This window comes from Arachis hypogaea, chromosome 4, assembly GCF_003086295.3.
Source record: "Arachis hypogaea cultivar Tifrunner chromosome 4, arahy.Tifrunner.gnm2.J5K5, whole genome shotgun sequence".
NCBI classification, from domain to species: Eukaryota; Viridiplantae; Streptophyta; class Magnoliopsida; order Fabales; family Fabaceae; genus Arachis; species Arachis hypogaea.
In genome coordinates, this window is record NC_092039.1 from 32,242,668 (window position 1) to 32,263,508 (window position 20,841).

Consider the following 20,841-nt stretch of genomic DNA (forward strand, 5'->3'; position numbering starts at 1 on the left):
CAAAGGTGTATGATGAGTATATTTGTGGATCTTCTAGAGCAATGCATGGAGGTGTTCATCGATGATTTTAAAGTGTATGGGGACTCCTTTGATCTTTGCATAGACAATCTTGCAAAAGTATTAGAGAGGTGTACTAAATCAAACCTTGTGCTAAATTTTTAGAAATGTCATTTTATGGTTAGACAAGGTATTGTTTTAGGACACATTGTCTCTAATAGTGGTATTTATGTTGATTCGGCAAAGGTCAATGTTATTTCTAGTTTGTCTTACCTCTCTTCTGTGAGGGAAGTCCATGCGTTTCTTGGACATGCAGGTTTTTACTAGCGATTCATTAAAGACTTTAGTAAGGTGGCACTACCTCTCTCTCAATTGTTGCAAAAGGATGTGGAATTTGAATTAAGTGAAGAGTACATGGAGGTATTTGACAAGCTAAAAATTACTTTGATCCAAGCTCCCATAGTTAGAGGCCCGAATTGGACTAGACCATTCAAAATCATATGTGACGCCTCAAACTATGCGATGGGAGTGGGGCTAGGTCAGCGCGAGAGTAAAATTCCTTAAGTCATTGCCTATGCATCTAAGACTTTAGATGGAGCGCAATCCAATTATACTACCCCTGAAAAGGAATTGTTAGCTATTGTCTTTGCCTTGGATAAATTCTGGGCTTATTTACTTGGCTCCAAGGTGATAGTATACTCGAATCATGCGGCATTGAAATATTTGTTGGCCAAGAAGGAATCCAAACCAAGGTTGATCCGATGGGTGTTGCTATTGCAAGAATTTGACCTAGAAATCAAAAATAGGAGTGGCTCACAAAATCTAGTGGCAGACCACTTGAGTCACCTTGAGCACACAAAGGGAGATCCCACTCCTATCGATGATACATTTCCCCTTGAGGGCTTGCTAGCAATATCGGAGGTGACCCCTTGGTATGCACCTATTGCCAATTACTTGGTTGCTCACACCTTTCCTCTCGATTTCTCTCAACATCAAAAGGATAAGCTTAAAAGTAAATCCAAATATTATGTATGTGATGACCCGTACTTATGGAGATGCGGTGCCGATCAAGTAATTCGAAGGTACATACCACAATTCGAGCATCAAGCTATCTTGGAGGCTTGCCACTCTTCCAAGGGTGGTGGCCATTTTGGTCCTCAAAGGACGGCTCAGAAAGTCTTGGATTGCAGATTTTAGTGGCCTACACTTTTCAAGGATGCATCTCTCTTTTGTAAATCTTGTCTACCATGCCTTAGATTTGGAAATATCTCCAAGAAGGATGAAATACCCCAACAAACTATGTTATTTTGTGAGATTTTTTATGTTTGGGGTATTGACTTCATGGGGCCCTTCCCAAACTCTAATGGTTTCCTCTATATTCTACTAGCTGTTGACTATGTTTCCAAATGGGTGGAAGCGATTCCCACCCGGACGGATGATGCTAATGTTGTTCTTTCTTTTGTTCGCAATAATATAATGTCGCTTTGGATCACCACGAGCAATCGTGAGTGATCAAGGCTCTCACTTTTGCAACAAGAGAATGGCAGGTTTAATGAGGAAGTATTGCATCATCCATAAAGTGGCCACGGCATACCACCCCCAAATGAACGGCCAAGCCGAACTCTCCAATCGGAAAATCTAGCGCATATTGGAAAAAGTTGTGAAGCCTCATAGGAAGGATTGGAGTATTAAGCTCGTAGATGCACTTTGGGCCTACCAGACGGTTTACAAGACGCCAATTGGCATGAGCCCATTCCGTTTGGTCTATGGGAAGGCTTGCCATCTCCCGGTGGAGATAGAACATAAAGCGTATTGGGCCGTAAAAGAATACAACACAGGATTTGGGGTTGGAATCGAAAGGAAGTTACAGTTAGTGGAGCTTGAGTGCCTTCGATTGAAAGCCTATGAGAATTCAAGGCTCTACAAGGAGAAGATGAAAGCAGTAAATGATAGAAACATAAGAAGAAGAGAGTTTAGAGTGATTGAGTTAGTTCTCCTCTATAACTCTAGGTTGTGGTTGATGCCCAGAAAGTTGAGGTCAAGGTGGGAAGGTCCTTATAGAGTGGAGAAAGCAGAGCCATATGGGGTCTACCACCTAAGACATCCTTCAAGCCCCAATATCTTCAAAGTTAATGGCCATCGTCTGAAGTTATACCATGGAGAGAAGATGAAAAGCAACAAAGAGGTTGAGGTGTTCCTTCTTGAGGACATCCCCGAAGGCGAAGAGATTTGAGATCCTGACCGTCCAACTTGAAGACGTTAAAGAAAAGTTTTAGGTGGAAGACACCCCACCATGGTATGATCTTCCCTTTTGTTTAGTCTCTTACATATAGTTTCTAAAGTTTTTGTGCCTTTTGTGATTGTTTGGTTTATGATTTGTTCATAGTAAGGTTGATTTTGCTTGCTTTTGGAGCCATATTGCTCATGAAGAGTCCATTGATAATGGTTTGAGTGAATTGAGATGTTGAAGAAATGCTTAAGGTTGAGTGTTACATGAGATTTTTGATGTTTTTGACCCCTTTAGCATGCATTACTACCAATTTGTGCTATAATTTCCCCTCCTCATGTGTATGAAAAAAAAGGGCATCCACGCGCAAGCGTGCCGTACGCGTATGCGTCAGCGCGGTTTCACAACTCCTGATACCAAAACCCGAGAGTTGTGCCTACTTTGTGGCCATTTTGTGCCTGCAACCCACGCGTAAGCGTGGGCAACGCATACGCGTCGGTTGCATATTTTGAACTCTCTGGTACACAAACTCGAGAGTTATGCTTACTTTATGCCTACTTTGTGCCAGGCGACCCACGCGTAAGCGTGGGCGACGCGTACGCGTCGATTGCCATTCTAGAAATTCACCCGTATGCGTGCTATGCGCATAGCATGGATTGTGTTGCATGCCATTCCTGGTACAAACAACCCGAGAGTTAGGCCTACTTTGTGCCAACTCTGTGCCCAAGGCACAACTCTATCCGCGTGTGCACGTCTATGGACGCATACGCGTACTATCCTGTTAGTGCCACCCACACGTATGCATGGGGGACGCCCACGCGTCTCTTATCTCATCCACACATATGCATGGAGTGCGCGCACGCGTCGATTCCCCGACGCAACTAATGCCCTACTCGTGCCCTGTTCCATTTTGCACTCCCTTTCAATTTTAATCTTCCAACTCTCTTCTTCCATCACTTCTTCTATCTTCTCCCATCACCCTACCACCCTTGTCTCCGGCCACTCCGCCAGCGACCACTGCCACCACTTCCAGCGGTCCCACACTTTCGTTCTCCTCTCTTTCCCTTCCATCTCCTCTCATATTTCTCACCTACACTCCACCTTGCTCCCCTTCTCTTCTCAAGGTTCACTCCTACTCCTTCTTCCTTCTTGTCCCTTACTCTAGATTCTCTTTCTCTTACTAGTTGCATTTAGTTTCTCTTTTTCTTTTCATCTTAGATGCATTTCTATTAATTGGTTCTTGCTTATTTGCTCTCTTTCTTTTCTTATTTTTTCATGGGTGTTAATCTTTGAGTTTTATCTTGCTTTGATGGATTCTTTTGTTATTTCTTGATTCCTTTGTGACTATGTGGTGTTGTGTTGTTGTTTGGTATTCCATTTGGGGTTTTACATGTTAAATTCTTTCTACTTGCTCATTGTTTGAATATCGCACACCAAGTTTTTTATGAAAGGCACTATACCATTTTGGTAAAATTTGACTTTATGCTCTCCACTTGATGCTTCTTCATACACTTGCTGTTCCCTAAGTGAATTGAGCCTATTTTTCTTCTTGTTCACTATTCGTATGCTTATTGCCCATGACTTGCTTGATTATTATTGATGCTTAAACTTATCCTTGTCATGCCGTATTGCATGTTTTACTCACTCTTGCATCCCATGCTAAGTGTTGTGACCCATGATTCTATTTTTGTCTTGATCACATGTTACAGCTGTCATGTCCGCAAGACACATCATTCCTTTTGGGGTAATACTTATCACTTGCATGTTATTTTTCCAATGTTGATTATCTGGGTTTAATGTTCCTCTTTTCCGTCCTTTTTTAGGATGGCCACCAAGAAAGGCAAGGAGAAGGCGTCGAAGAAATTGGCCACAAAAAGGGCACCCCAAAAGTCAACCTCCAAGGCGCACCCTACACTAGGAGCTAAACCCCTCTCAAAGAAGGCAAAGACAATTGTTCATATTGATGAACAAGAGAAGAGCAATACGGTAAGGGACTCCACAAGGTTCCCCAACCGCTTCAGTGAGCTCATATTCCCCGCCATGGTTGAGAGGAACTATCATCCCAAACACCTACTCACCCCACCGGACCACATTGCTCATTATGTGACGCCCCACATTGAGCAGCGAGGATGGGGGTTTCTCATGCGAAGACTACAAGAGGCCAACCTCTCTTGGGTGGTAGAGTTTTACACCAATTACCACTTCTATTCTCTACAGTCAGTATATGTGCGCAGAAGCAAGTCCTGGTTTCGGAAGAGGCTATTCAGTGAGTGCTTAATGTTTTACCGGTACCGGAGGAAATAGATGGTCACCAAAAGGTCCGGCGCCAGCGTGATGACTTTGAGTTTGTTTTTTATTGGGATGCTATCCGTCAGGTTATTGCCAGACCAGAGTCATTTTGGACCCGAGGGAGCCAAAGATCCCAGACTAAGAGCATTGATGCACGTCATCTCACTGTAGAGGCTAGGGCATGGGCTCAGATCTTATTTCACTACGTGCTGCCTAGCACCCATAAGTCATCCATCACGGCGGCCTCACCCTCCTTGTTTGGTGCATACTCACGGAGAGGCCCGTCAACATCCCTCTCCTCATCCGACAAGCGATGGGTCGACTCCATGCCAAGGGTAATCTACCATTTCCTGCGTTAGTATCCGATTTGGTTGCTGCTGCTGGTGTTCCTTGCGAGGCTACGAACATGAAAGCTACAATTCCCGCAAAGGGCGATATCATCCCAAGTGGGAAATATCTTCAGCCTCCCATGGACACCCCGAGCCTTTATATAGCCCCTCCTTCCACCATTCCTACCACTTCATCTGCACCACCAAAGTCAACCCATCAATTGCTTGTAGAGCTCCATGAGAAGATAGATCGATATGAGAGGCGTAACAAGCGCCGGTTTGCTTACAGGAAGAAGCTTTGGGGTTGTGTCAACCCACCTACGAAAGACCCGGACATTTCCATATCCGCTTCAGACCACAGTGAAGCGAGTACTCAAGACATGGATGATGGAGGTGGTGACCTCAATTCCACTTTGCTATCGCCCATGGCACGGAGGACCGTGCAAGCTTTTAAGTGTGGGGAGGTCGGTTACCGACTTCCATAGGTAACATCTCTTCTCTTTTCAACTCCCATGATTTTGATTTTTCTTTCGTTAGTTAGAATAGATTGCAGGGTTAGTTTTTGCTTTTAAACACTTTTTGCATGTTAGGACTACTTGATTAGGGTGATAACTTCTTTTTCAAGAAATCATCTATAGGGCACACTACAAATTTGGAAAAATTTTAAATTTTTTGTGTTAATCTTGCCTGAAGAATGTATTTTGGAACATGGTTTTGAGCTAAGAACACAAGCATGTGAGACTTGAGCCCAATGATGTGGTTACATCTTATAACCACTTATTTCCATTCTTATGTGCGTTATTCTCTTTCTATGATTGTGATCTTCGATTTGTTCGATTCTTTATGTCCATTATTCCATGTAGACATGCATTTATATGATTGAGGTCATAATTTCGTTTAGCTCACACACCCAAATGGCCTACCTTTCATCAACCATTGTTAGCCAACTTTGAGCTTATTTGAATCCCTTTGTTCTCAATATTAGCACATTACAAGCCGTAAAGTGAAAAAAAATAATAAATATCCTTAATTTGGATCTTTGATTAGCTTAGGTTAGTGAGTGTGTGTGTCACTCAAGTGTGGGGAAACTTGGGACATTGGTTGGGAAAAGGTGTGTCTTGTATTTTTGTTGAAATATTGGGAATTGGGTACATACTCATTTGTTAATTAAATGTAAAACCATATGCATTAATGCTTTTGTATATACTATATTGCAAATAGAAAACAAAAAAAATTGAAAAAAAATGAAAGATGAAAAAAATGAAATGAGAAAAAAAAGAAAGAAAAAGATATATATGTCAAAAGAAAAAAATATAATATATATATATATAGAAAAAGAAAAAAAAGAGAAAAGTAATAAAAAGGGGACAAAATGCCCTAAAGTAAAGCTCAATAATAATCAAGGCATATGTGTTGTGATAAAAAGAAAGCAAGCATGAGTGGAAAAAAAGTGAAGAATGGGTAGTTAGGTTTATCTTAGATTTCCATAGGTTGTTATATAGGTTAACTGGGAAGCTTATGTTAATCAAAGATTCAAATTTTGAGCTCACTTAGCCATATATAACCCTACCTTGACCCTAGCCCCATTACAACATATGAGAAGACCTCATGATAGGTGTATGCATGCATTGGATAATTGTTGATTGTTAGATGACAAACAAATCGGGGAAAGCATTATTAGAGGAGGATTGACTGATTGGTGGACGAAATTGTGATTCATACCTAAATTGTTGTTCGAAATTGATTCCCAGGTAATGGCCCCAAAAGGCTTGGTGCTCAATACCATGGTCTAAACATAATTTCACAACTTCGCTCAACTAACCAGCGATCCCACAGAGATTGTTGGTATGAAGCAAGCTATGGTCATCTTGTAAATCTCAGTCAGGCGGATAATAAATGGTGATAGAGATTTCGAATAATAATAGTAAATAAACAGAAAATAAAGATAGAAATACTTATGTAAATCATTGATGGGAATTTCAGATAGGCGTATAAAGATGTTGTGCTCCTTCTGAATCTCTGCTTTCCTACTGCCTTCATCCAATCCTTCTTACTCCTTTCCATGGCAAGCTGTATGTAGGGCATCACCGTTGTCAATGGCTACATCCCATCCTCTCAGTGAAAAAGGTCAAAATGCTCTTTCACGGCACAGCTAATCATCTGTCGGTTCTCGATCATGTCGGAATAGAATCCCTTGATTCTTTTGCGTTTGTCATCACGCCCAACAATCATGAGTTTGAAGCTTGTCACAGTCATTTAATCCCGGAATCCTACTCGGAATACCACAGACAAGGTTTAGACTTTCCGGATTCTCATGAATGCCGCCATCAATTCTAGCTTATACCACGAAGACTCTGATCTCACGGAATGGAAGGCTCGGTTGTAAGGCGAGGGCAACCATGCATCGTGCATCAAAAATCCAAGAGATACACACTCTCGCTTTCGCTTGTAGAACGGAAGTGGTTGTCAGGCACGCGTTCATAGGGACGGATGATGATGAGTGTCACGGATCATCACATCCATCAGTTTGAAGTACGAGTAGTATCTTAGAACAGAAATAAGATTGAATTTGAATAAAAGGTAGTAGTAATTGCATTAAAACTCGAGGTACAGCAGAGCTCCACACCCTTAATCTATGGTGTGTAGAAACTCCACCGTTGAAAATACATAAGTGATGAAGGTTCAGGCATGGCCGAATGGCCAGCCCCCAAAACGTGATCAATAGTCTCATAAGATGAATAATGGAATAAACCCGAGACCAAAGATGTAACGTAGTCAAAAGACATCTAATACAATAGTAAAATATCCTATTTATACTAGACTAGCTACTAAGGTTTACAAAAGTAAGTGATTGATGCAGAAATCCACTTCTGGGGCCCACTTGGTGTGTGCTTGGGCTGAGCTTGAGCTTTACACGTGCATAGGCTTCTTTTGGAGTTGAACACCAAGTTGTAATGTGTTTTTGGCGTTCAACTCTGGTTCGTGACGTGTTTCTGGTGTTTGACTCCAAAATGCAGCATGGAACTGGGGTTGAGCGCCATTTTACATCATCTAATCTCGAATAAAGTATGGACTATTATATATTGCTGGAAAGATCTGGATGTCTAATTTCCAACGCCGTTAAGAGAGCACCATTTGGAATTCTATAGCTCCAGAAAATCCATTTCGAGTGCAGAAAAGTCAGAATCTAACAGCATCAGCAGTCCTTTATCAGCCTTTTATCAGAGTTTTGCTCAGGTCCCTCAATTTCAGCCAAAAAATACCTGAAATCACAAAAAACACACAAAACCATAGTAAACTCCAGAAATGTGAATTTAGCATAAAAACTAATGAAAACATCCCTAAAAATAGCTATATTATACTAAAAACTATCTAAAAACAATGCCAAAAGGCGTATAAATTATCCGCTCATTACAACACCAAACTTAAATTGTTGCTTGTCCCCAAGCAACTGAAAATCAATTAGGATAAAAAGAAGAGAATATACTATAAATCCCAAAATATCAATGAATATTAATTCTAATTAGATGAGCTGGACTTGTAGCTTTTTGCTTCTGAACAGTTTTGGCATCTCACTTTATCCTTTGAAGTTTAGAATGATTCGCATCTATAGGAACTTAGAATTTCAGATAGTGTTATTGATTCTCCTAGTTAAGTTTATTGATTCTTGAACACAGCTACTTTCATGAGTCTTGGCCGTGACCCTAAGCACTTTGTTTTCCAGTATTACCACCGGATACATAAATGCCACAGACACATAACTGGGTGAACCTTTTCAGATTGTGACTCAGCTTTGCTAAAGCCCCTAGTTAGAGGTGTCCAGAGCTCTTAAGCACACTCTTTTTGCCTTGGATCACGACTTTAACCACTCAGACTCAAGCTTTTCACTTGGACCTGCATGCCACAAGCACATGGTTAGGGACAGCTTGATTTAGCTGCTTAGGCCTGGATTTTGGTTCCTTGGGCCCTCCTATCCATTGATGCACAAAGCCTTGGATCCTTTTTACCCTTGCCTTTTGGTTTTAAGGGCTACTGGCTTTTTCTGCTTGCTTTTTCTTTTTCTTTCTATTATTTTTTTCGCCATTTTTTCCCAAGCTTTTGCTTGCTTCAAGAATCAATTTTCATGATTTTTCAGATTGTCAATAACATTCTCTTTGTTCATCATTCTTTCAAGATCCAACAATTTTAACATTCATAAACAACAAGATCAAATTATGCACTGTTCAAGCATTCATTCAGAAAACAAAAAGTATTGTCACCACATCAATATAATTAAATTAAATTCACGGATAATTTCGAAATTCATGTACTTCTTGTTCTTTTGAATTAGAAACATTTTTTTATTTAAGAGAGGTGAAGGATTTATGGAATTATTCATAGCCTTAAGACATAGTTACACAATACTAATGATCATGAGGTAAAGACACAAAACATAAACACGCATATAGCATAAAAACCGAAAAACAGAAAAGATAAGAACAAGGAATGAGTCCACCTTAGTGATGGTGGCGCTTTCTTATTGAAGAACCAATGATGTCCTTGAGTTCTTCTATGTCTCTTCCTTGTCTTTGTTGCTCCTCCCTCATTGCTCTTTGATCTTCTCTAATTTCATGGAGAATGATGGAGTGCTCTTGATGTTCCACCCTTAATTGATCCATATTGTAACTCAAATCTTCTAGAGAAGTGTTGAGTTGTTCCCAATAGTTGTTGGGAGGAAAGTGCATCCCTTGAGGCATCTCCGGGATTTCTTGGTGATGAGCTTCCTCATGCATCTCTTGGGTTCCATGAGTGGGCTCTCTTGTTTGCTTCATCCTTTTCTTAGTGATGGGCTTGTCCTCCTCAATGGGGATGTCTCCTTCTATGATAACTTCAGCTGAGTAGCATAGATGGCAAATAAGATGAGGAAAAGCTAGCCTTGCCAAGGTAGAGGGCTTTTCGACTATTTTGTAGAATTCAAGGGAGATGACTTCATGAACTTCTACTTCCTCTCCAATCATGATGCTATGAATCATGATGGCCCGATCCACAGTAACTTCAGATCGGTTGCTAGTGGGGATGATGGAGCGTTGGATGAGCTCCAACCATCCTCTAGCCACAGGCTTGAGGTCTAGTCTTCTTAATTGAACCGGCTTGCCTTTGGAGTCTCTTTTCTATTGAGCTCCTTCAACACATATGTCCATAAGGACTTGTCCAACCTTTGATCAAAGTTGACCCTTCTTGTGTAGGGGCGTGCATCTCCTTGCATCATGGGCAAGTTGAATGCCAATCTCACATTTTCCGGACTAAAATCTAAGTATTTCCCCCGAACCATTGTAAGATAGTTCTTTGGATTCGGGTTCATACTTTGATCATGGTTCCTAGTGATCCATGCATTGGCATAGAACTCATGAACCATTAAGATTCTAACTTGTTGAATGGGGTTGGTCAGAACTTCCCAACTTCTTCTTTGGATCTCATGTCGGATCTCCGGAAACTCATTTTTCTTGAGCTTAAAAGGGACCTCAGGGATCACCTTCTTCTTGGCCACAACATCATAGAAGTGGTCTTGATGGGCTTTGGAGATGAATCTCTCCATCTCCCATGACTCAGAGGTGGAAGCTTTTGTCTTCCCTTTCCCTTTTCTAGAGGTTTCTCTGGCCTTAGGTGCCATTGATGGTTATGGAAAAACAAAAAGCTATGCTTTTACCACACCAAACTTAAAATATTGCTCACCCTCGAGCAAGAGAAGAAAGAATAGATGAAGAAGAAGAAGATATGGAGGAGAGGGAGAGAAGGTTGTCTTTCGGCCAAGGTGGAGAAGAGAAGGTTGTGTTGTGTGAAAATAAAGAGGAATGGAGGGGTATTTATAGTGGAGGGAGAGGGGTTAAAGTTCGGCCATATTGGGTGGGTTGGGTGGGAAAGTGATTTTGAATTTTGAAGGTATGTGGGGTTTATAGGGAAGGGTGGATGGATGTGAGTGGTGAAGGTGGGTAATTGGGAAGAGAGTTTGAGGTGATTGGTGAAGGGTTTTTGGGGAAGAGTGTTTATGGGGAAGAGAAGATGAATGTGAAGAAGAGGAGAGAGGGTGAGTTGAGGTTGGTGGGGATCCTGTGGGGCCCACAGATCCTGGGATGATCCTGTGGGATCCAGAGATCCTGAGGTGTCAAGGATTTACATCTCTGCACCAATTAGGCATGTAAAACGCCTTTGCATACAATTCTAGAGTTTAAACGCCAAAGTGATGCTTATTTTGGGCGTTCAACGCCTAATTACAGCATGTTTCTGGCGTTGAACGCCAGTTCCGTGCTTGTTTCTGGAGTTCAGCGCCAGCTCTCCTCGGGGCATATTCCTAGCGTTCAAACGCCAGGATGCTGCTTGTTTCTGGCATTCAACGCCAGATCCATGTTCTGGCATTGAACGCCAGCCAGATGCTCCTTACTGGCGTTTGAACGCCAGTAAGTCCTTCCTCCAGGGTGTGATTTTTCTTCTGCTGTTTTTTATTCTATTTTTAATTTTAGTATTTTTTTTTTCGTGACTCCTCATGATCATGAACCTAATAAAACATCAAAGAACAACAAAAGAAAAATAAAATTAAATAAATAAAAATTAAGTTGCCTCCCAAAAAGTGCTTCTTTAATGTCAATAGCTTGACAGTGGGCTCTCATGGAGCCTCACAGGTGATCAGGTCAATGTTGTAGACTCCCAACACCAAACTTAGAGTTTGGATGTGGGAATTTAACACCAAACTTAGAGTTTGGCTGTGGCCTCTCAACACCAAACTTAGAGTTTGATTGTGGGGGCTTTGTTTGACTCTGTACTGAGAGAAGCTTTTCATGCTTTCTCTCCATGGTTGCAGAAGAAGATCCTTGAGCTTTAAACACAAGGTAGTCCCCATTTAATTGAAGGACTAGTTCTCCTCTGTCAACATCAATCACAGCTCCTGCTGTGGCTAGGAAAGGTCTTCCAAGGATGATGCATTCATCCTCCTCCTTCCTAGTGTCTAAGATTATGAAATCAGCAGGGATGTAAAGGCCTTCAACCTTTACCAACACATCCTCTACCAATCCATAAGCTTATCTTACTGATTTGTCTGCCTTTTGCAATGAAAATATGGTAGGTTGTACCTCAATGATCCCCAGCTTCTCCATTACAAAGAGTGGCATAAGATTTATGCCTGACCCCAGGTCACACAGAGCTTTGTCAAAGATCATGGTGCCTATGGTGCAAGGTATTATGAATTTACCAGGATCTTGTTTCTTTTGAGGTAAAGTTTGCTGAACTCATGTATCTAGTTCACCAATGAGCAAGGGAGGTTCACCTTCCCAAGTCTCATTACCAAAAAACTTGGCATTCAGCTTCATGATAGCTCCTATATATTGAGCAACTTGCTCTCCAGTTACATCTTCATCCTCTTCAGAGGAAGAATAGTCTTCAGAGCTCATGAATGGCAGAAGGAGGTTTAATGGGATCTCTATGGTCTCTATATGAGTCTCAGATTCCTTTAGGTCCTCAATAGGGAACTCCTTCTTGCTTGAGAGACGTCCCATGAGGTCTTCCTCATTGGGATTCACGTCCTCTCCTTCCTCTCTAGGTTCGGCCATGTTGATTATATCAATGGCCTTGCACTCTCTTTTTGGATTCTCTTCAGTATTGCTTGGGAGAGTACTAGGAGGAGTTTCAGTGATTTTCTTACTCAGCTGGCCTACTTGTGCCTCCAGGTTTCTAATGGAGGACCTTGTTTCACTCATGAAACTTAAAGTGGCCTTAGACAGATCAGAGACTAAGTTTGCTAAGTTAGAGGTGCTTTGTTCAGAATTCTTTGTCTGTTGCTGAGAAGATGATGGATAAGGCTTGATATTGCTGAGCCTATTTCTTCCACCATTATTAAAGCCTTGTTGAGGCTTTTGTTGATCCTTCCATGAGAAAATTGGATGATTTCTCCATGATAAATTATAGGTGTTTCCATAAGGTTCACCCATGTAATTTACCTCTGCCATTGCAGGGTTTTCAGGATCATAAGCTTCTTCTTCAGAAGATGCCTCTTTAGTACTGCTGGATGCATTTTGCCATCCATTCAGACTTTGAGAAATCATGTTGACTTGCTGAGTCAACATTTTATTCTGAGCCAATATGACATTAAGAGCATCAATTTCAAGAACACCCTTCCTTTGAGGCGTCCCATTATTCACAGAATTCCTCTCAGAAGTGTACATGAACTGGTTATTTGCAACCATGTCAATAAGTTCTTGAGCTTCTACAGGCGTTTTCTTTAGGTGAGTGGATCCACCTGCAGAATAGTCCAGTGACATTTTAGAGAACTTAGATAGACCATAATAGAATATATATATCATGGCCCATTCTGAAAACATGTCAGAAGGACATCTTTTGGTCATCTGCTTGTATCTTTCCCAAGCTTCATTAGAGGGATTCACCATCTTTTTGTTTGAAGGTCTGAACATCCACTCTAAGCTTGCTCAGCTTTTGAGGAGGAAAGAACTTAGCCAGGAAGGCTGTGACCAGCTTATCCCAAGAGTCCAGGCTATCTTTAGGTTGAGAGTCCAACCATGTTCTAGCTCTGTCTCTTACAGCAAAAGGGAAAAGCATGAGCCTGTAGACTTCAGGATCTACTCCATTAGTCTTAACAGTCTCACAGATCTACAAGAACTCAATCAAGAACTGGTAGGGATCTTCTGATGGAAGTCCATGAAACTTGCAGTTCTGTTGCATTAGAGCAACTAATTGAGGTTTCAGCTCAAAATTGTTTGCTCCAATGGCAGGAATTGAGATGCTTCTTCCATCAAACTTGGATGTAGGTGCAGTTTAATCACCAAGCATCCTTCTTTCATTATTGTTGTTGGGTTCGGCTGCCATCTCCTTTTCTTGTTCAAAAATTTCAGCAAGGTTGTCTCTGGATTGTTGTAATTTAGCTTCTCTTAGTTTCCTCTTCAGAGTCCTTTCAGGTTCTGGATCAGCTTCAATAAGAATGCCTTTTTCCTTGTTCCTGCTCATATGAAAGAGAAGAGAACAGAAAAAGAAGAGAAATCCTCTATGTCACAGTAAAGAGGTTCCTTATTGTTAGTAGAAGAAGAAAGGAAATAAAGAAAGGAGAATCCAAACACAAAGGTGAGGATAGGGGCAGAGATTTGAGATGAAGAGAAGTGTTAGTAAATGAATAAATAAATAAGATGAGAGACAGAAGTTTTCGAAAATAATTTTGAAAAGGAGTTAATGATTCTCGAAAATTAAGATAAGAAATAGAATTAAAATTAAAATTTAAAACAATTAATTAATTAAAAATAATTTTTGAAAAAGAGGGGGGTATTTTCGAAAATTATAGAGAGAAAAGTTGTTAGGTGGTTTTGAAAAAGTTAAGAAATAAACAAAAAGTCAAATAGTTAGTTGAAAAAGATTTGAAAATTAATTTTGAATAGATAAGAAGATAAGAAGTTGGAAAAGATATTTTAAAATTAAATTTTTGAAAAAGATATGATAAAAAGATATGATTAAAAAGATATGGTTGGAAAAGATTTAATTTTTAAAATTAAAATTAATTACTTGACTAACAAGAAACTAAAAGATATGATTCTAGAATTTAAAGATCGAACATTTCTTAACAAGAAAGTAACAAACTTCAAATTTTTGAATCAATCATATTAATTGTTAGCATAATTTTTGAAAATAAAGATTAAACTAAGAAAAAGATTTTTGAAAAATATTTTAAAGAATTTTCGAAAATTAATAAGAAAAATGAAAAAGATTTTATTTTTGAAAAAGTTTTGAAAAAGATAAGATTTTTAAAATTGAAAATTTGACTTGACTTACAAGAAATAACTAATTTTAAAAATTTCTGACTAAGTCAACCCAAATTTTTGAAATTTTGAGAGAAAAAAAGGAAAAGATATTTTTATTTTTGAATTTTTAATTATGAGAGAGAAAAACATAAAAAATGACTCACAACATGAAAATTATGAATTAAAACACATGATGCATGCAAGAACACTATGAATGTCAAGATGAACACCAAGAACACTTTGAAGATCATGATGAACATCAAGAACATATTCTTGAAAAAAATTTTATGCAAAGAAAACATGCAAGACACCAAACTTAGAAATATGGAATGCTTAGACAATATGAATGCACAAATGCATATGAAAAACAACAAATAACACAAAACAAGAAATTATCAAGATCAAACAAGTAGACTTACCAAGAACAACTTGAAGATCATGAAGAACACTATGAATGCATGAATTTTTTCGAAAAATGCAAGAACAATATGAATATGCAATTGACACCAAACTTAAAACATGACACAAGACTCAAACAAGAAACACACAAATATTTTTTATTTTTATAATTTTATTATTTTTTTGGATTTTATTTTATATTTTTCGAAAAACATATAGGAAAAAGGAAGTAATGAATTCAAAGTCCTCAATCAAAATTCCAGGAATCATACCAGGTTAGTCTAAAGCTTGATGGCCAGCCAAGCTTCAGCATAACATTTTGAAACTCTAGAATTCATTCTTAAAAACTCTGAAGGGTTTTTCGAAAATAGAGGGAGAAAATTTTTTGTAAAAATTTTGAAAATAAATGAAAAGAAAATTACCTAATCTGAGCAACAAGATGAACCGTCAGTTGTCCAAACTCAAACAATCCCCGGCAACGGCGCCAAAAACATGGTGGACGAAATTGTGATTCATACTTAAATTGTTGTTCGAAATTGATTCCCAGGTAATGGCCCCAAAAGACTTGGTGCTCAATACCATGGTCTAAACATAATTTCACAACTTCGCTCAACTAACCAGCAAGTGTACTGGGTCGTCCAAGTAACAAACCTTACGTGAGTAAGGGTCGATCCCACAGAGATTGTTGGTATGAAGCAAGCTATGGTCATCTTGTAAATCTCAGTCAGGTGGATAATAAATGGTGATAGAGATTTCGAATAATAATAGTAAATAAACAGAAAATAAAGATAGAAATACTTATGTAAATCATTGATGGGAATTTCAGATAGGCGTATGAAGATGTTGTGCTCCTTCTGAATCTCTGCTTTCCTACTGCCTTCATCCAATCCTTCTTAATCCTTTCCATGGCAAGCTGTATGTAGGGCATCACCGTTGTCAATGGCTACATCCCATCCTCTCAGTGAAAAAGGTCCAAATGCTCTGTCACGGCACGGCTAATCATCTGTCAATTCTTGATCATGTCGGAATAGAATCCCTTGATTCTTTTGCGTTTGTCATCACGCCCAACAATCGCAAGTTTGAAGCTCGTCACAGTCATTCAATCCCAGAATCCTACTCGGAATACCATAGACAAGGTTTAGACTTTCCGGATTCTCATGAATGCCACCATCAATTCTAGCTTATACCACGAAGACTCTGATCTCACGGAATGGAAGGCTCGGTTGTCAGGCAAGGGCAACCATGCGTCGTGCATCAGGAATTCAAGAGATACACACTCTAGCTTTCGCTTGTAGAACGGAAGTGGTTGTCAGGCACGCGTTCATAGGGACGGATGATGATGAGTGTCACGGATCATCACATCCATCAGGTTAAAGTACGAGTAGTATCTTAGAATAGAAATAAGATTGAATTTGAATAAAAGGTAGTAGTAATTGCATTAAAACTTGAGGTACAGCAGAGCTCCACACCCTTAATCTATGGTGTGTAGAAACTCCACCGTTGAAAATACATAAGTGATGAAGGTTCAGGCATGGCCGAATGGCCAGCCCCCAAAATGTGATCAATAGTCCCCTAAGATGAATAGTGGAATAAAACCGAGACCAAAGATGTAACGTGGTCAAAAGACGTCTAATACAATAGTAAAATGTCCTATTTATACTAGACTAGCTACTAGGGTTTACAAAAGTAAGTGATTGATGCAAAAATCTACTTCCGGGGCCCACTTGGTGTGTGCTTGGGCTGAGCTTGAGCTTTACACATGTAGAGGCTTCTTTTGGAGTTGAACACCAAGTTGTAACGTGTTTTTGGCATTCAACTCTGGTTCGTGACGTGTTTCTGGCGTTTGACTCCAGAATGCAGCATGGAATTGGCGTTGAGCGCCTGTTTACATCATCTAATCTCGAATAAAGTATAAACTATTATATATTGCTAGAAAGCTCTGGATGTCTACTTTCCAACGCCGTTAAGAGCGCACCATTTGGAGTTCTGTAGCTCCAGAAAATTTATTTTGAGTGCAGGGAGGTCAGAATCCAACAACATCAGCAGTCCTTTGTTAGCCTTTTATCAGAGTTTTGCTTAGGTCTCTCAATTTCAGCCAGAAATACCTGAAATCACAGAAAAATACACAAACTCATAGTAAAATCCAGAAATATGAATTTAGCATAAAAACTAATGAAAACATCCCTAAAAATAGCTAGATTATACTAAAAACTATCTAAAAACAATGCCAAAAAGCGTATAAATTATCCGCTCATCAGTGATCAACCCTAAACACTTGAGCGACTAGAGCGCAAAAACTTCTGGGGAGGGTTTGATGCTCAATTCCTTATTCCCAACTTTCACGAGCTTTCTTCATGCAAGTACATACACTCCGCCTTGATGTTGAATTGTTAGAATTATAAATTGTTTGTCATTTTAGCCCTATGTGCTCTTTTATATTTATATATATATATATATATATATATATATATTCATTCTTGAAAGTTGATCTACCTTTGACCAAGTAGATAGATACATTTGCATTAGTTACATGCATATAGGTAGATTGCATATCAATAAACTCCTTCTCCTATGTTCTTTGGTCTTTAATCTTTAGCATGAGGACATACTTGGTTTAAGTGTGGGGAGATTTGATGCGACACTATTGCGTGGTATATTTTGTGCACAATTTAGAGGATTTCATCAACTTCCTTCACACTTATTTACATAAAATGCATAGTCGTGTGTTTCCTTCCTAATTTTGCTTAATGGTTGAAAACATGCTTTTTAGGCTCTAAATAAGCTATATTTTAATCTTCCTTTATTACCATTCGATACCGTGATCTGTTTGTTGAGTGATTTCAGAGTTTATTGGGGGGCAAGGATGGTCTAGAAGAGGGAAAGGAAGCATGCATAAGTGAAAGGAGCATGAAAAATGGAGTTTTGGAGCATTGGCATCGACGCGCACGTGTAGCCTACGTGCACGTGTGGGAGCTCAGATTTGAGATTGGCGCGCAAAAGTTGATGCTTCTGCCTGGCTGGGCAGAATTCTCATCGACGCGTACGCACGCTTGACGCGTACGCATGGATCGCAAAAACCCATCGACGCGTATGCGTGACGCGTGCACGTGACTTCTTTAATGAAAACGTGACTGGTGATTTCAGAGGAGCTTCAGACCCAGTTTTAAGTAGAATTCTGGCGGGAAAAGACATATAGGACCAAGGATTAAAGGGGATTGACATCTTTTACACCTTTTTAGTTAGTTTTGTGAAGTTACATTTTTTTAGAGAGAGAAACTCCAACTTCTCTCTAGGTTTTGGCTTTCTCAACTCCAATTGCACTTGGATGCTTTGGTTAGATCTGAATTTGATTCAATTTTACATTGCTCTAGATTGTAGATCTTCTTCTTCTACTCTCAATTTAGTGTTCTTGTTACTCTAGCATTATAGATCTTGGATCTAGACTTTGTTAATTTGATTTCTATTAATGCATTGAAGAATTTCATGTTCATTGTTGTTAATTGTTTGATTGTTGTTAATTATTTGTAATAGAAAGCCTTAATTCAATTTCTCTTCTCAATTTCATCATGTCTTCCATTATTGCTCACCAATTGTTTGAGAAAATGTCAACTATAGCTATGGAGTAGATCTTCACTCTTGGCTTAGGGATTGGGTAATTGGAGACACTTGAATTGTCAAGGTCTTTTGTTGATTGACAATTAGAAATTGCTAATTGATTTGAATGACACTAACTCTAGTCTCTCCTTAGGATTTGACTAGGACTTGTGGACTCAATTTGATTATTTTCACTTGACTTTCCTTCATAGTTAGAGGTTAACTAAGTGGAGCAATAACCAATTCTTGTCACAATTGTTGGAGACAATGAGGATAGGAATTCCAATCCCCAACCCTAGCCAAGGCTTTTATATTGATTGATTGTCACTCACCTTTGTTTAGTTGAATTTCTTGTGTTCCTTAGCCTACTTGTTATTTGTTCATTACTTTTATGCAAGCTTGTTTACATTTCTCGTATTCAACCTCAAACACCAAAGGAACTCCTAACCAAAGATGTGCATCTTAGGGCAACTCCTAGGGAGAATGACTCGAGACTAATACTCTCGGTTATCGATTTGAATTGTGGACACACATTTTCTTTGTTTGATGCGTTATAGTTTGTTGGTTTAGACTATACTCACGACGAATTTATTTGGTACAATTCTATACCGACAAAATATAGCTCATCAAACCAACAGATGAAACTCATCAGTCATAGGGCAGGTATGCATCATATGCATATTGTTTGAATTACTTGTTTGTGCATTATTTGGGAATGCCTAAGTGAACTTATCATGTTAATTGTTATATTTTCTACCTGCAGTACTTGTATTCTACCTATGTTTGTGTTTGTCTTTGTCTACTTGGTTGTGTGTGCGGTTCTCTGGTGTTGGAAGATTGGAGGAAAGGAGAAGGATTGAGGGTTAAGTTTAAGTTTTAGTTGAGGTAGAACCCTTAGAAAACCACCTTGATTTATGGTTTCTATTTTAGTTCCTTGAGTTCTATAATCTGGGTGTCGGTGTTCTAGGATTACCTCTGGCATTTCCAGGGCCTTATATCTTATGTACGTAGTACCTTTACCGTGCTGAGAACTCCCGGTTCTCATTCCATACGTATTTTGTGTTTTTCAAATGTAGGTCGAGAGGCACTAATAAACCCCAATTTTGTGGTTTATTTTGTGTTGAATTTAGAGGATTTTATCAACTTACCTCACATTTATTCAATGAAATAGCATGCTTTTGTAATTCTCCCTAAATTTGTGCTTAAGAGTGAAAACATACTTTTTAGGCCTTTAATTAGCTAAATTTAATTCACTTTGATTCCATTTGATGCCTTGATATGTTTGTTGAGTGATTTTAGGCTTATAAGGCAAGGATTAGATGGAAGAAGTGAAGAGAAAAGCATGCAAAGTGGGAAATTCATGAAGAAATGAGCATTTGGAGAATTCAAGACCACGCGCACGTGTCATCTACGTGTACGTGTGAGGAGAAAATCTGCCAGTGACACACACGCGTGGATGACGCGTACGCGTGAGAAGGGAATTTGACAGGCGACACGCGCACGTCAGCCATGCACACGCGTGACATTGATCACGTGACCTCATTAAAGTGAATATGTTGGGGATGATTTCTGAGGCTATTTGATGCAGAATTGAAGATGGGACAAAGGGGGGAGCAATTAGATTAGTTTAGGATCATGCTTTAGGTAGTTTTCTAGAGAGAGAAGCTCGCTCTTCTCTCTAGAATTAGGGTAGAATTAGGTCAATTCCTCTTAGATCTAGGGTTTAATTCTTGTTTTCATCTTTTTTTCTTTACAATTTCTTGTTCCTATATCCTTGTTCTCTTAATTCTACTTGATAATTTCCCTTTTATGTCATTTTTATGTTTATGAAGACTCTTGTCAATTTCAATTTCCTTTAATGCAATTTGAGGTATTTCATGTTTAATATTGCTTTCTTTAGTTGTTATTGTTGATTCCTTGCATTGGGTAGTTGTAGAATTTACATTTCTTGCAATTTATCATGCTTTCCTTTTATGCCTTCCAAGTGTTTGACAAATGCTTGGTTGGAATTTAGAGTAGAATTTGAGTACTCTTGGCTTGGAAAGAGATATTAGGTGCTTTTGAGTCATTAATACCCAACTTATGTTGGTGATCTTGAGTTGTTACTTAATATTGTTTCCATTGAATCTAATCTCTTGCTAATTCAATTAGTAAGTTGATTAGGACTTTTGGATTGAGATTAACTAGGCTTATTTGACTTTCTCCCGATGTTGGAGATAACGAAATAGGCTTTAGC

At 39.2% G+C, this 20,841-nt stretch overlaps 1 protein-coding gene across 1 annotated transcript; it reads left to right on the plus strand.

Moving 5' to 3' along the window:
- Positions 1–1,741: 1,741 nt before the first annotated feature.
- Positions 1,742–2,230, plus strand: LOC112794792 (uncharacterized). The gene has a single exon (XM_025836773.1). It carries the CDS (start codon positions 1,742–1,744, stop codon positions 2,228–2,230), a length of 489 nt encoding a protein of 162 aa, XP_025692558.1.
- The last annotated feature ends 18,611 nt before the right edge of the window (positions 2,231–20,841 follow it).

What these genes read in the sequence shown, in the direction of transcription:
- LOC112794792 (XM_025836773.1), top strand. Translation starts at nt 1,742, where the DNA reads ATGAGCCCATTCCGTTTGGTCTATGGGAAGGCTTGCCATCTCCCGGTG.